This window comes from Oncorhynchus tshawytscha, linkage group LG13 (genome assembly GCF_018296145.1).
Source record: "Oncorhynchus tshawytscha isolate Ot180627B linkage group LG13, Otsh_v2.0, whole genome shotgun sequence".
Lineage (NCBI taxonomy): Eukaryota > Metazoa > Chordata > Actinopteri > Salmoniformes > Salmonidae > Oncorhynchus > Oncorhynchus tshawytscha.
The window spans coordinates 74,341,453-74,358,215 of NC_056441.1; the positions used below are offsets into that span (position 1 = coordinate 74,341,453).

A 16,763-nucleotide genomic window follows, 5' to 3' on the forward strand; every position below is an offset into this window, starting at 1 on the left:
TAGGCTTGTGTGCGGCTGCTCGGCCATGGAAACCAATTTCATGAAGCCCCCGACAAACAGTTCTTGTGCTGACGTTGCTTCCAGAGGCAGTTTTGAATTCGGGAGTGAGTGTTGCAACCGAGGCCATCATTTTTTCAGTTTCAGTCCTCGGCGGTCCCTTTCTGTGGCCTTCCCCTTGTGGCTAAGCTGTTGTTGCTCCTAGATGTTTCCACTTCACAATAACAGCACTTACAGTTGACCGGGGCAGCTCTAGCAGGGCAGAAATTTGATGAACTAACTTGTTGGAAAGGTGACATCCTATGACGGTGCCATGTTGAAAGTCACTGAGCTCTTAAGTAGGGCCATTCTACTGACAATGTTTGTCTTTGGAGACTGCATGGCGGTGAGCTGGATTTTATACACCCGTCAGCAACGGATGTGACCGAAATAGCCAAATCCACTAATTTGATGGGGTGTCCACATACTTTTGCAATATAGTGTATCGAGGTAAGGATCGAAGGTGTTCCCCTATACTGGACTGTACCATCTTAAAGGAAAACTCCACCCAAAGACTATCATTTGGTATTTGTTTCATTAGTTGGTTGTTACCATTACAAAAGATCACAGCGACCTATAGGACCACAGTTTCTCAGACAAGATTTTAGACCCTGAAAAAATAGGTGGAAAACAGATGTTTGACAAGCAATTTCAGTTGTATACAGTATTTTCACATTTTGTTGTCTTTTTTTCACAGTCTCAGTAAAAAACAGTAGGTAAGGTTTCAGCTTGTGGACGAGGGCTTGAGGTCTGAGGTACTCAAGACCACAGGATAGTATTACAGCATTGGAGTACCACAGGGTAGCCTTTAGTTAACACCACATAGTTTGACATAAAGGAAAGGAGTCTTTAAATTCAGACTGGTGTTGTGTGTGTGTGTGTGTGTTTTCACTTTAGTGCTCATTCTATTCTTAATACAATTTCCTTTTTTCACCAGTAGGGGGAGATGTTACCTCAACTCAGAGAAATCTCAGGTAGTCTCATGACTTGAACAATTTATTTTATAGTAGTGAGTATGTTGACGCCTCAGCGTGTGTGTATATACATCAGTGTGTATGTGTGTGCATCAGTGTGTATGTGTGTGCATCAGTGTGTGTATATAATTTTATTCAGTAGGTTAATGTAGAGTTGTCCCAGTCCAGCTGGCCCCTCTTGCTGCTCTGTTGTACCCTGGGAGCTCCTTGAACCTCCTCCTCCTCACTGTCGTCTGACTCTGTGCTGGTGATGTCATCCTCTTCATCTTCCTCCTCCTCCTCACTGGCCTCTTCCTCAGCTCCCTGGGGCTCCTGGAAGCTCTGCATGGGGCACAGAGAGGCAACAGGTGTGTGACAGGCTCTGGAGCTGATTACTGTGGCCCTTGTGTATCCTACTCTGTTTCACTATGTCCCATTTCTCCCTCTGGCCTCTATCTTCAGGTACTCACTCTACTTCAGTCCATTCTCCCTTTTCTCACTGTGACGAAGCTGACTCAGTACCTCTCGTCACTAATTATTGAATTCCCCTTGTTTAGCGCATTCATGTGTCCCTATGTATCTAGTAATTCATTTATTATAAAAGTGTATACTGTTGTTATTTCCCTCTTTTGCCAGTATCATGGCTATTTATTGTGCGTAAGGCTAAATGTGTGTCGAGCAAATGTTTGGTCAAGTTGCATTGTGATGAATTTCAGTTTCATATTTAAATGCATTAATTGACACTTTTGCAATCCTCCAAGTGGATGCCATATTCAGGTGCACATGGACACCTGCTACACTGACGAGAAAGAAGTTTGTTTATTTCCATATTGTAATGTGTCCTGTGTGTGAAGTTGGCTCATCTCGGAGCTCCATGTCTTGTCTATCATGTCCGTGCGTAATGGGACCATACGCAGGTTGCAGAACTATTGTTATGAAATGTGTATTCATTCATTTAAAGATTTCACGCATTGAGGATAAGCCAGGAATGTTTAAGATGTTTATTTCAATGTAATATGTAATATAATGAAGATGCCTGTTAACATGATTTAATGGGTAAAGAGCACCATGTTTAATGGGATGTTCCATAAGGAGGGGCCATAGGTATAAAGGTACCTGTTTCACCTATGAGCTGTGAGCTGGAGGGATGCTCTAGCTCTGGTATGTGAGCTGTTTTGGAGGCTGTCCATAACCTGGTATGCCCCAACCTGCTACTATTGGTTTGGCAGGGTAGGCCTGATTGAGGCTTAGGGTTTTGATTTCTATTCAAACCTGTATTCTGTAAAGATTATGGAACTATTCATAGGAACTTGTCATTCACCTGGAACCACCTTTCACTGTTAATATACTGGACAGTATCTTGCCCCTGATCCTGCTGCCTCCTCCTACTTACTGCCCTTAAGGCTGTTCCAAAATCTGGTCCCTACAACACTCATCTTCCTTCCTTTATTCCTCCCTCGCCTCTCCCCCACGGTTTTGTTTTCAGTCCCTTACCTCCATAGGATTGACTGTGATATTGAGCGCTGAGTCGTTCCAGTCCAGCTCTCCCTCCTTGGTTGTGTCTGAGCTCCTGCCCTCCTGTTGGTGTGTCAGGTGAATACGGTAGATGCCTAGCACAACCACCACCACCAGGGCGGCGATACAGATCACTATCACCACTGTGGCAGCACTGGGGACTCCTTGGGGAAAGGTAATGTTAATGTATGTTAAGTAACATGGTGCACCCACACGCATTACAAATATTTGGTTATGCACACAACCAAAATATCACACACAAGGTCCTTGATCTGTAATGTTTATCTGTTGAATGCTGATCTGATCTGTACTTTCAAAATAAGATCACCACCCTGCCTTCTCTCTGTCCTTCAGAGAAGATATTAGAAATGTGTGTGTTCATCCAGCTACAGAGGACTCTTTTAATTGGTCAATTGATTCAGTCTGCCTCCTTATTACACACACAGACAGAGAGAGATTTTTTAAAGACCAATCCATAGCCATTGATCTCTCTCATGTAAAAGCCCCCTCAGTATATATACATGAATGCACACAGAATGTTGCTAGAGGGTGTGTATGGTCTCCTAACAGAACAATGTACATTATTCACCTCATTAAAGACACTATCGGGAAAATCTTTCTCTTCCCTCCTCCCTGTTCTCTCTCTCTCTCTCTCTCTCAATTCAAGGGGCTTTATTGGCATGGGAAACATGTGTTAACATTGCCAAAGCAAGTGAGGTAGATAATATACAAAAGTGAAATAAACAATAAAAATTAACAGTAAACATTACACATACAGAAGTTTCAAAACAATAAAGACATTATAATTGTCACATATATACATACAGTGTTGTAACAATGTACAAATGGTTAAGGAAAATAAATAAGCATAAATATGGGTTGTATTTACAATGGTGTCTGTTCTTCACTGGTTGCCATTCTGCCACTGTGTACTCTCTGTTTAAGGCCAAATAGCTTTCTAGTTTGCTCTGTTTTTTTGTTAATTCTTTCCAATGTGTCAAGTAATTATCTTTTTGTTTTCTCATGATTTGGTTGGGTCTAATTGTGTTGTTCTCCTGACCCCTCCTGTCTCAGCCTCCAGTATTTATGCTGCAGTAGTTTGTGTTGGGGGGCTAGGGTCAGTTTGTTATATCTGGAGTACTTCTCCTGTCCTATTCGGTGTCCTGTGTGAATTTAAGTGTGCTCTCTCTAATTCTCTCTTTCTCTCTTTCTTTCTCTCTCTCGGAGGACCTGAGCCCTAGGACCATGCCTCAGGACTACCTGACATGATGACTCCTTGCTGTCCCCAGTCCACCTGGCTGTGCTGCTGCTCCAGTTTCAACTGTTCTGCCTTATTATTATTTGACCATGCTGGTCATTTATGAACATCTTGGCCATGTTCTGTTATAATCTCCACCCGGCACAGCCAGAAGAGGACTGGCCACCCCACATAGCCTGGTTCCTCTCTAGGTTTCTTCGTAGGTTTTGGCCTTTCAAGGGAGTTTTTCCTAGCCACTGTGCTTCTACACCTGCATTGCTTGCTGTTTGGGGTTTTAGGCTGGGTTTCTGTACAGCACTTTGAGATATCAGCTGATGTACGAAGGGCTACATAAATACATTTGATTTGATTTTGATTTGATTTTGCTGTCCTGGGGGTCTGTTTGTGTTTGTGAACAGAGCCCCAGAACCAGCTTGCTTAAGGGACTCTTCTCCAGGTTCATCTCTCTGTAGGTGATGGCTTTGTTATAGAAGGTTTGGGAATCACTTCCTTTTAGGTGGTTGTGGAATTGAACTGCTCTTTTCTGGATTTTGATAATTAGTGGGTATCGGCCTAATTCTGCTCTGCATGCATTATTTGGTGTTCTACGTTGTACACGGAGGATATTTTTGCAGAATTCTGTATCTCTCTCTCTTCAACAATAGTAGCTATTTACACATGCACACACAGTTTTCCCCCTTCTCCACTTATACTGTAGTCCAGTTTCTTACACACACACACACACACACACACACACACACACACACACACCTGCTCTTTCCCAACCTTTAAAAGCAGTGGTAGGGCACAGAGCTCCCCAGGACACTAAGCCATCCATTAGGGTTTAATAAATAATGAACAGAAAGCAGAAATTGGGAGGCGATGTTCAAGATTGAGATCTGTAGGGTCTTTTTCACCAGCCTCTCTCTCTGTTTTTTAACTAAGATGTATCACTGTCTCTGTGCTAGCTATAGAGTGGACTCACTGGGTTCTGAAGATCCTAGTTCTGAAGATCTATGAACACACCCACTTCGACTCATCAACTGCTCTGATTCATTGAATTAGGTGTGCTAATGTTGGTCTGGAACAGAATTATCAGGCTTGATGGTTAAGTCCTACCTGAGCTGTGTGTGGGATATAGACTGATGATTCTATAGTGAGCTGTGTGTGGGGTATAGACTGATGATTCTGTAGTGAGCTGTGTGTGGGATATAGACTGATGATTCTATAGTGAGCTGTGTGTGGGGTATAGACTGATAATTCTATAGTGAGCTGTGTGTGGGGTATAGACTGATGATTCTATAGTGAGCTGTGTGTGGGGTATAGACTGATGATTCTATAGTGAGCTGTGTGTGGGGTATAGACTGATGATTCTATAGTGAGCTGTGTGTGGGGTATAGACTGATGATTCTATAGTGAGCTGTGTGTGGGGTATAGACTGATGATTCTATAGTGAGCTGTGTGTGGGGTATAGACTGATGATTCTGTAGTAAGTTGTGTGTGGGGTATAGACTGCTGATTCTATGGTGAGCTGTGTGTAGGGTATAGACTGATGATTCTGTAGTGAGCTGTGTGTATGGTATAGACTGCTTATTCTGTAGTGAGCTGTGTGTAGGGTATAGACTGCTGATTCTGTAGTGAGCTGTGTGTGGGGTATAGACTGATGATTCTATAGTGAGCTGTGTGTGGGGTATAGACTGATGATTCTATAGTGAGCTGTGTGTGGGGTATAGACTGATTCTATAGTGAGCTGTGTGTGGGGTATAGACTGATGATTCTGTAGTGAGCTGTGTGTGGGGTATAGACTGATGATTCTATAGTGAGCTGTGTGTGGGGTATAGACTGATGATTCTATAGTGAGCTGTGTGTGGGGTATAGACTGATGATTCTATAGTGAGCTGTGTGTGGGGTATAGACTGATGATTCTATAGTGAGCTGTGTGTGGGGTATAGACTGATTCTATAGTGAGCTGTGTGTGGGGTATAGACTGATGATTCTATAGTGAGCTGTGTGTGGGGTATAGACTGATGATTCTATAGTGAGCTGTGTGTGGACTATAGACTCATGATTCTATAGTGAGCTGTGTGTGGAGTATAGACTGATGATTCTATAGTGAGCTGTGTGTGGGGTATAGACTGATGATTCTATAGTGAGCTGTGTGTGGAGTATAGACTGATGATTCTGTAGTGAGCTGTGTGTGGGGTATAGACTGATTCTATAGTGAGCTGTGTGTGGGGTATAGACTGATTCTGTAGTGAGCTGTGTGTGGGGTATAGACTGCTGATTCTATAGTGAGCTGTGTGTGGGGTATAGACTGCTGATTCTGTAGTGAGCTGTGTGTGGGGTATAGACTGCTGATTCTGTAGTGAGCTGTGTGTGGGGTATAGACTGCTGATTCTGTAGTGAGCTGTGTGTGGGGTATAGACTGCTGATTCTATAGTGAGCTGTGTGTGGGGTATAGACTGCTGATTCTGTAGTGAGCTGTGTGTGGGGTATAGACTGCTGATTCTATGGTGAGCTGTGTGTAGGGTATAGACTGATGATCCTGTAGTGAGCTGTGTGTAGGGTATAGACTGATGATCCTGTAGTGAGCTGTGTGTGGGGTATAGACTGCTGATTCTATGGTGAGCTGTGTGTGGGGTATAGACTGATGATTCTGTAGTGAGCTGTGTGTAGGGTATAGACTGATGATTCTGTAGTGAGCTGTGTGTGGGGTATAGCCTGCTTATTCTGTAGTGAGCTGTGTGTGGTGTATAGACTGATGATTCTGTAGTGAGCTGTGTGTGGGGTATAGACTGCTTATTCTGTAGTGAGCTGTGTGTAGGGTATAGACTGATGATTCTGTAGTGAGCTGTGTGTGGGGTATAGACTGCTTATTCTGTAGTGAGCTGTGTGTGGTGTATAGACTGATTCTACAGTCTTACCTGAACCGTGTGTGGGGTATAGACTGTGGACCATGGCCGGATGATGAACCACTTGCATGTACTGGGGCGGAGCTACCATGTGATTGACATGCTCCCCAGCCTCTGATTTGTGGAGTACACTGATCTGGGCGGGGCAAGAATAGAGAGCAAGGTTATAGGTATAATAAGATAAATGTCTCAGAAAATATAACAGTAAACTACAAATAAGGACTATTAGACACAGAACTGTCAGAGGTTTTCTGGCTAGAGCAAGAACATAGAAGGAAAGGGGTCTCAAGTCAGGAATTGTCTAAACAAATATAATCTCTAAAAGCACAGGAACATTGGAATCCCTATATCTTTATCATTCCATTCTCTAGTCCACTGACCTCCAGGGTGAACTCATTGCTGGTGTAGCGTCCGTTGAGCTCGGAGCAGGTGAGACGGAACTTCCTGTCTGGGGTCTGGGTGGGGTGCCAGTTGTGGTAATGCACCTGTCTGATCACCTGCTCATAGTTGGACATGGAGTCCACACCTAAGAGAGATGGTGGACATGTTTCTATGGTCACTACCAGTTTCATAGATACAGGGGTTATGGTTATAGAGGAAGATGGGGGTTATTTTTATAGAGGAAGATGGGGGTTATGGTTATGGAGGAAGATGGGGGTTATGGTTATGGTTATGGAGGAAGATGGGGGTTATGGTTATGGAGGAAGATGGGGGTTATGGTTATGGAGGAAGATGGGGGTTATGGTTATGGAGGAAGATGGGGTTATGGTTATGGAGGAAGATGGGGGTTATGGAGGAAGATGGGGGTTATGGAGGAAGATGGGGGTTATGGAGGAAGATGGGGGGTTATGGAGGAAGATGGGGGGGTTATGGAGGAAGATGGGGGTTATGGTTATGGAGGAAGATGGGGGTTATGGTTATGGAGGAAGATGGGGGTTATGGAGGAAGATGGGGGTTATGGTTATGGAGGAAGATGGGGGTTATGGAGGAAGATGGGGGTTATGGTTATGGAGGAAGATGGGGGTTATGGAGGAAGATGGGGGTTATGGTTATGGAGGAAGATGGGGGTTATGGAGGAAGATGGGGGATATGGAGGAAGATGGGGGTTATGGTTATGGAGGAAGATGGGGGTTATGGAGGAAGATGGGGGTTATAGAGGAAGATGGGGGTTATTTTTATAGAGGAAGATGGGGGTTATGGTTATGGAGGAAGATGGGGGTTATTTTTATAGAGGAAGATGGGGGTTATTTTTATAGAGGAAGATGGGGGTTATGGTTATGGAGGAAGATGGGGTTATTTTTATAGAGGAAGATGGGGGTTATGGTTATGGAGGAAGATGGGGGTTATGGTTAGATGTTTGCATGGTAACATAGATGGAGACATGCCAGAGGTGGAGTTGGGGTAAGGGTCAGAGGTTATATATGGGTTAGAGGTCTGGAGGTTAGATATTGCCATGGAACTTACCATATATAGACATGCCGGAGGTGGAGTTGGTGGCATCCAGGTGTTTCCCCAGCAGGGTGCTACGCTGCAGCTGGAGACCCTCCTGCTCCGGCCTCAGCTCCTCCCCCAGCACCAGGATGTCACAGTAGTCCAGGTTATGGATGATCTCCTCCTGGACCCCCAGCCTGCCCGCTGAAAAAAAAACCACACAAAAAACCACACACACACACACACACACACAGTTGAATGCATGCGCTCACACATACAGACCTGCTATGTTAATTTGATCCGTCTGTTGCACAGCAGGAAATACAACTGGTAGTGTATCGGAGGTTTTAACAAGGCTTCTAAAGGTTGTAGTTTCACTTTAAAATGTCCACACTGCTGAATCTGTAGGATTTCTGACCATTATAGGGGGTTACTAGACAAGCTGTTTTGGTCTTTCTTCCACTCCTGCACATACTGTTGATGTTATTTAATGTTACAAACTACCTTTCTATTTGTGCAAATAAACTAAATTAGATTTATCATAACAATAAATGATTCACCACCTACAAAAATGCCCATTAATTACAATCCACACAATCATTTACATTTCCTGTTTGCTGCAGGATTATTTTCCTGCTGTGAGAAGCAGGGTCAAATTAAGATGCATCTGTGCACAACAATATTATCCAAGAGCATTTATAAAAAATGTTTTTGCTACACACTCAGCCAGCCTGGGTGTTACAGAGTCTGCTGTACAGTTAGGTTAGCCACAGTTCTCTAGCGCTCCCTGCCTCTCAGCCTGCTGTGTTCTCTCCTGGGGAGGGGTAACACCTGGCATGCCCACTCAACAGCCTCCCTACGGAGAGGCACTCCTCAAATCAGGGGCTGTCCTTGGAAGAGCAGGGGTCCAGGAAGACCCTGGTTCTCCTCTATCCCTGGCTGAGGCTTGACTGATCTCAGAGCTGTGCTAACTGAGGGAAGGAGGGGAAACATCTGGAGCTGAGGAGACCCCCTGAGACATGCAGACTGAGAGAGATGGAATACTGCACCATGGAGAGGAGAGAATGTTTACAAAGGAGTGGAGATACAGTGGGGAGGAGAGAATGTTTATAATAGAGTGGAGAGGAGGGAATGTTTAGAATGGAGTGGAGATACAGTGGAGAGGAGAGAATGTTTATAATGGAGTGGAGAGGAGGGAATGTTTAGAATGGAGTGGAGATACAGTGGAGAGGAGAATGTTTAGAATGGTTTAGAGATAAAGTGGAGAGGAATGTTTAGAAATGGAGTAGAGAATAAAGTGGAGAGGAGGGAATGTTTAGAATGGAGTGGAGATACAGTGGAGAGGAGGGAATGTTTAGAATGGAGTGGAGAGGAGAGAATGTTTAATGCAGTGGAGAGGAGGGAATGTTTAGAATGGATTGGAGATACAGTGGAGAGGAGGGAATGTTTAGAATGGAGTAGAGATACAGTGGAGAGGAGGGAATGTTTAGAATGGAGTGGAGTGGAGAGAATGTTTAGAATGGAGTGGAGATACAGTGGAGAGGAGAGCATGTTTAGAAAGGAGTGGAGAGGAGAGAATGTTTAGAATGGAGTGGAGATACAGTGGAGAGGAGAGTGTTTAGAAAGGAGTGGAGATACAGTGGAGAGGAGAGAATGTTTAGAAAGGAGTGCAGATACAGTGGAGAGGAGAAAACGTTTAGAAAGGAGTGGAGATACAGTGGAGAGGAGAGGATGTTTAGAAAGGAGTCGAGATACAGTGGAGAGGAGAGAATGTTTAGAAAGGAGTGGAGATACAGTGGAGAGGAGAGAATGTTTAGAAAGGAGTGCAGATACAGTGGAGAGGAGAGAATGTTTAGAAAGGAGTCGAGATACAGTGGAGAGGAGAGAATGTTTAGAAAGGAGTGGAGATACAGTGGACAGGAGGGAATGTTTAGAATGGAGTAGAGATACAGTGGAGAGGAGGGAATGTTTAGAATGGAGTGGAGATACAGTGGAGAGGAGAGCATGTTTAGAAAGGAGTGGAGAGGAGAGAATGTTTAGAATGGAGTGGAGATACAGTGGAGAGGAGAGAATGTTTAGAAAGGAGTGCAGATACAGTGGAGAGGAGAGAATGTTTAGAAAGGAGTGCAGATACAGTGGAGAGGAGAGCATGTTTAGAAAGGAGTGGAGAGGAGAGAATGTTTAGAATGGAGTGGAGATACAGTGGAGAGGAGAGAATGTTTAGAAAGGAGTGGAGATACAGTGGAGAGGAGAGAATGTTTAGAAAGGAGTGCAGATACAGTGGAGAGGAGAAAATGTTTAGAAAGGAGTGGAGATACAGTGGAGAGGAGAGAATGTTTAGAAAGGAGTCGAGATACAGTGGAGAGGAGAGAATGTTTAGAAAGGAGTGGAGATACAGTGGAGAGGAGAGAATGTTTATAATGGAGTGGAGAGGAGGGAATGTTTAGAATGGAGTGGAGATACAGTGGAGAGGAGAGGGCAAACATAATGAAACCTGAAAGAAAGAGCGAGAGTAGATGTCATATGATGGAGTGAATAGAATCCGTATTTCATATTGTATGAGATTGTGTGTGTGTGTGTGGGGATCTCCAACTATCCTACTGCTGCACTGAGCTGTTTAACACCCGGTGACCCTTTCTCCACACTAAGTACAGTCTAATCCTGCTGTGCAAGTCACAATTCTTACTAAAGGAACTGTGAATGGTGGGGGAGGCAGAACAGAGCCGTTGCGCTCTATGCCTCTCAGCCTGCTGTGTTCTCTCCTGGGGAGGGGTAACACCTGGCATGCCCACTCAACAGCCTCCTTACGGAGAGGCACTCCTCAAATCAGGGGCTGGCCTTGGAAGAGCAGGGGTCCGGGAAGACCCTGGTTCTCCTCTATCCCTGGCTAAGGCTTGACTGATCTCAGAGCTGTGCTAACTGAGGGAAGAAGGGGAAACATCTGGAGCTGAGGAGACCCCCTGAGACATGCAGACTGTGAGAGATGGAATACTGCACCATGGAGAGGAGAGAATGTTTACAAAGGAGTGGAGATACAGTGGGGAGGAGAGCATGTTTAGAAAGGAGTGGAGAGGAGAGAATGTTTAGAATGGAGTGGAGATACAGTGGAGAGGAGAGGGCAAATGTTTAGAAAGGAGGGGAGATACAGTGAGATCGAATACTGCACCATGGAGAGGAGAGAATGTTTACAAAGGAGTGGAGATACAGTGGGGAGGAGAGAATGTTTAGAAAGGAGTGGAGATACAGTGGAGAGCAGGGAATGTTTAGAAAGGAGGGGAGATACAGTGGAGAGGAGGGAATGTTTAGAATGGAGTGGAGATACAGTGGAGAGGAGGGAATGTTTAGAATGGAGTGGAGATACAGTGGAGAGGAGGGAATGTTTAGAATGGAGTGAGTGGAGAGGAGAGAATGTTTATAATGGAGTGGAGAGGAGGGAATGTTTAGAATGGAGTGGAGAGGAGGGAATGTTTAGAATGGAGTGGAGATACAGTGGAGAGGAGAGAATGTTTATAATGGAGTGGAGAGGAGGGAATGTTTAGAATGGAGTGGAGATACAGTGGAGAGGAGAATGTTTAGAATGGAGTGGAGATACAGTGGAGAGGAGGGAATGTTTAGAATGGAGTAGAGATACAGTGGAGAGGAGAGAATGTTTTGGAGAGGAGAGAATGTTTAGGAGTGGAGATACAGTGGAGAGGAGAGAATGTTTAGAAAGGAGTGGAGAGGAGAGAATGTTTACAAAGGAGTGGAGATACAGTGGGGAGGAGAGCATGTTTAGAAAGGAGTGGAGATACAGTGGAGAGGAGAGAATGTTTAGAAAGGAGTGGAGATACAGTGGAGAGGAGAGAATGTTTATAATGGAGTGGAGAGGAGGGAATGTTTAGAATGGAGTGGAGATACAGTGGAGAGGAGAGGGCAAATGTTTAGAAAGGAGGGGAGATACAGTGAGATCGAATACTGCACCATGGAGAGGAGAGAATGTTTACAAAGGAGTGGAGATACAGTGGGGAGGAGAGAATGTTTAGAAAGGAGTGGAGATACAGTGGAGAGGAGGGAATGTTTAGAAAGGAGGGGAGATACAGTGGAGAGGAGGGAATGTTTAGAATGGAGTGGAGATACAGTGGAGAGGAGGGAATGTTTAGAATGGAGTGGAGATACAGTGGAGAGGAGGGAATGTTTAGAATGGAGTGGAGATACAGTGGAGAGGAGAGAATGTTTATAATGGAGTGGAGAGGAGGGAATGTTTAGAATGGAGTGGAGAGGAGAGAATGTTTAGAATGGAGTGGAGATACAGTGGAGAGGAGAGAATGTTTAGAAAGGAGTGGAGAGGAGAGAATGTTTAGAATGGAGTGGAGATACAGTGGAGAGGAGAGAATGTTTAGAATGGAGTGGAGATACAGTGGAGAGGAGAGAATGTTTAGAAAGGAGTGCAGATACAGTGGAGAGGAGAGAATGTTTAGAAAGGAGTGCAGATACAGTGGAGAGGAGAGAATGTTTAGAAAGGAGTGGAGAGGAGAGAATGTTTAGAAAGGAGTGGAGATACAGTGGAGAGGAGAGAATGTTTAGAAAGGAGTGGAGATACAGTGGAGAGGAGAGTGTGCTGGTGTAAGGAAAGAGTAGAGCATGAGAGACTAACAAATACAGAGAAGAGGAGAATAACACATGGAGGGCAAACATAATGAAACCTGAAAGAAAGAGCGAGAGTAGATGTCATATGATGGAGTGAATGGAATCTGTATTTCATATTGTATGAGATTGTGTGTGTGTGTGTGTGTGGGGATCTCCAACTATCCTACTGCTGCACTGAGCCGTTTAACACCCGGTGACCCTTTCTCCACACTAAGTACAGTCTAATCCTGCTGTGCAAGTCACAATTCTTACTAAAGGAACTGTGAATGGTGGGGGAGGCAGAACAGAGCTGGCCTGTACTACTGACATCAGACTTTCCCTCCCTCCCACTATCCCCAGCTTCTACAGTCCAGCCCCCCCGCTGACTAAGACCTCTGCCTACCAGACAAATGATTGCATGGGTTCCTGCCTGGCTGAACAGCAAATGGAAATGACATTTAAATCCCGTCTCTAGTCCTCTCAGTGCGGAGTCTGGGAACAACACAGAACAGCAGTGCTCTGCCTCAGCCTCAACGCTATAGCTGCCAATTAGACGGGGATAACCAGAGCGAGAGGTTTCACTCGCTCCATTGTCAGGAAGGTGGAAAACACTCTGCAGCGCTTTCAGGACTCAGCCTCTTTCTTTCCTCCTCTCATTCTGCAGCTGAAATGGAGACCACAGCTGGAGGCTATATATTAGCCAAGTGTTGTGTGACTAGGAGCGTGTGGTTAATGGTGTGTGCGTGTATGGGATAGAGAGGAGTTGATGAAGTTCCAATATGACAGGAGATGTTGTGCTCTCCAGAGTCTAAAGACTTCAACCTAATCAAATAGTTTTGTGGTGGTGAGCAGTGTGTCTTGGACCAGTTATATTATAATTACAAGCCATTCCCCTCTGCTATTCTCTGTCTATTTTTCTCTCTCTCTCTCTCTCTGTTTGGTTTGCACCCAGTATCTATCAATTTCTCCCTTTACACACACACGCACACACACACACACACACACACACACACACACACACACACACACACACACACACACACACCTCTATGCCTGTACCCTGTACCTGTATGGTGTGAGGCTGTGTCTCCCTTGGTGACAGTACTGATGATGTGAAGGTCCTGGAACAGAGTGAGTCCGGCTGGTCCTCTGAGGTCAGCTGCTGGCCTGGTCAGTCTGTCCACCCCAGCTATGGTGATCCTGGGTTCACTGGGCTGCAGCACCATCACCACTGCATCGATGTCCGGGATGGAGATACACGTGTCCTCCCCAAAACACCTGGGAGGGCGAGGAATACAGAGATGGAGAGAGAGGAGGGAAGGGTTAACTCTGATTAAATAGAATGTGAATGTATGTTTCAGTATGTGTTTGCTGGGTATCACTTCAGGTATGTGTGAAATATCAGAGCCATTGAATACTTAGATACTTTGAGAATGTGTGCGTGGGCTAATTCCAGGAATCAGCAACCTTGAAAAGGTTGAATAAGCCTCCACCTACTACACTGTGAGGCTGACTGAATGCAGACATCTGTGAGACAGACATCTGACATAGACATGCATAAATAACCTGACACATACTGCATAAACAATGCAGATTAGACATCAATCAATGAGAAACCACAGGAGCAAGATACAATATGGAGAGAGAGAGAGAGAAAGAAAGAGAGAGGGGGGATGAGGAGAGAGGGAGGGAGGCTTAGGAGAGAAAGCGAGAGACAGGTGGAGGCTGAGGAGAGAAAGGGTGAGGGAGAGAGAAAGAGAGGGAGGATGAGGAGAGAAGGAGGGAGGCTTAGGAGAAAAAGAGAGACAGGTGGAGGCTGAGGAGAGAGAGAGAGAGGGAGGCTGAGGAGAGAAGGAAAATACAGTTAACAAGGGAGCTGTGAAAGCTGGTAGCAACTAGAGGGATGTTTTTCACATCCATGTAGTTACAGAGAAGGAAGTTGAACATCTGTCAGAGGCTGGGACTGGCACAACAACAGCTCTTTATTCAGTTGGAGCTTTGCAGAAAAATGCACAAGCATAAGGAGATTCCAACTCCTTCATAATTACCTGTGATTACCCGTTATATATGACATTGCTGCTGGCCTAGTTCTTGTTTATTTCACGCATAAACACCGCTGTAAAAGCCCTCACATGGAACACTAACACACAGGGATTTCACAGTCATATCTCCCTCTTTCTGGAGTAAAAAACATGTTTTCAGTCAAGCGTGGTATAGCCTAATCTCCCTTTCTCTTTTTCTCTCAAGCGGTGATCCACAAGTTGTGTCTTTCCTCGCCTCGGCAGGGTATTGTTGTGGAGAGGAGGCAGAGACAGTGGAGCAGCAGGGTATTGTTGAGGAGAGGAGGCAGAGACAGTGGAGCAGCAGGGTATTGTTGAGGATAGGAGGCAGAGACAGTGGAGCAGCAGGGTATTGTTGTGGAGAGGAGGCAGAGACAGTGGAGCAGCAGGGTATTGTTGTGGAGAGGAGGCAGAGGCAGTGGAGCAGCAGGGTATTGTTGAAGAGGCAGAGACAGTGGAGCAACAGGGTATTGTTGAGGAGAGAGCAGAGACAGTGGAGCAGCAGGGTATTGTTGAGGAGAGGAGGCAGAGACAGTGGAGCAGCAGGGTATTGTTGTGGAGAGGAGGCAGAGACAGTGTAGCAGCAGGGTATTGTTGTGGAGAGGAGGCAGAGACAGTGGAGCAGCAGGGTATTGTTGAGGAGAGGAGGCAGAGACAGTGGAGCAGCAGGGTATTGTTGTGGAGAGGAGGCAGAGACAGTGGAGCAGCAGGGTATTGTTGAGGAGAGGAGGCAGAGACAGTGGAGCAGCAGGGTATTGTTGTGGAGATGAGGCAGAGGCAGTGGAGCAGCAGGGTATTGTTGTGGAGAGGAGGCAGAGACAGTGGAGTGGCAGGGTATTGTTGTGGAGAGGAGGCAGAGACAGTGGAGCGGCAGGGTATTGTTGTGGAGAGGAGGTAGAGACAGTGGAGTTGCAGGGTATTGTTGTGGAGAGGAGGCAGAGACAGTGGAGCGGCAGGGTATTGTTGTGCAGAGGAGACAGTGGAGCGGCAGGGTATTGTTTTGGAGAGGACGCAGAGACAGCGGAGCAGCAGGGTATTGTTGTGGAGATGAGGCAGAGACAGTGGAGCGGCAGGGTATTGTTGTGGAGAGGAGACAGTGGAGCGGCAGGTTATTGTTGTGGAGAGGAGACAGTGGAGCGGCAGGTTATTGTTGTGGAGAGGAGACAGTGGAGCGGCAGGTTATTGTTGTGGAGAGGAGACAGTGGAGCGGCAAGGTATTGTTGTGGAGAGGAGACAGTGGAGCGGCAGGGTATTGTTGTGAGAGGAGACAGTGGAGCGGCAGGGTATTGTTGTGGAGGCAGAGACAGTGGAGCGGCAGGGTATTGTTGTGGAGAGGAGACAGTGGAGCGGCAGGGTATTGTTGTGGAGAGGAGGCAGTGGAGCGGCAGTGTATTGTTGTGGGGAGGAGACAGTGGAGCGGCAGGGTATTGTTGTGGAGAGGAGGCAGAGACAGTGAGCCGCAGGGTATTGTTGTGGAGAGGAGACAGTGGAGCGGCAGGGTATTGTTGTGGAGAGGAGACAGTGGAGCGGCAGGGTATTGTTGTGGAGAGGAGGCAGTGGAGCGGCAGGGTATTGTTGTGGAGAGGAGACAGTGGATCGGCAGGGTATTGTTGTGGAGAGGAGACAGTGGAGCGGCAGGGTATTGTTGTGGAGAGGAGGCAGAGACAGTGGAGCGGCAGGGTATTGTTGTGGAGACGAGACAGAGACAGTGGAGCGGCAGGGTATTGTTGTGGAGAGGAGACAGTGGAGCGGCAGGGTATTGTTGTGTAGAGGCCACAGAGACAGTGGAGCGGCAGGGTATTGTTGTGGAGAGGACACAGAGACAGTGGAGCGTGGAGACTTAGCGTGCGTAGGCCACGGTGAGGACTTGGACCCCAACCAAATTAATGACAGAAAATGTGACAAGGTAGAATAAAGGCCCTGCATAGATTAACACTAGTTACTTGTTCCTGATGGTGGCAGTAATTGCCTTATTACGCTGAAAACACGCTTAAGTGTGTTTTAAGGAATTCAT

The 16,763-nt window shown here is 46.0% G+C and overlaps 1 protein-coding gene across 1 annotated transcript in view; it reads right to left on the reverse strand.

Moving 5' to 3' along the window:
* LOC112266161 (calsyntenin-2) overlaps positions 1–16,763 on the reverse strand; it is a 423,803-nt gene continuing 407,040 nt past the window's right edge. The window contains exons 12-17 of the mRNA XM_042296343.1: positions 13,756–13,967; positions 8,118–8,288; positions 7,034–7,179; positions 6,666–6,789; positions 2,484–2,668; positions 1–1,331 (exon numbers count right to left, since the gene is read on the reverse strand). Of these exons, the coding sequence (XP_042152277.1) occupies positions 1,146–1,331; positions 2,484–2,668; positions 6,666–6,789; positions 7,034–7,179; positions 8,118–8,288; positions 13,756–13,967 (1,024 nt within the window). The 3' untranslated portion in view covers positions 1–1,145. The remainder of the gene's footprint in view (positions 1,332–2,483; positions 2,669–6,665; positions 6,790–7,033; positions 7,180–8,117; positions 8,289–13,755; positions 13,968–16,763) is intronic.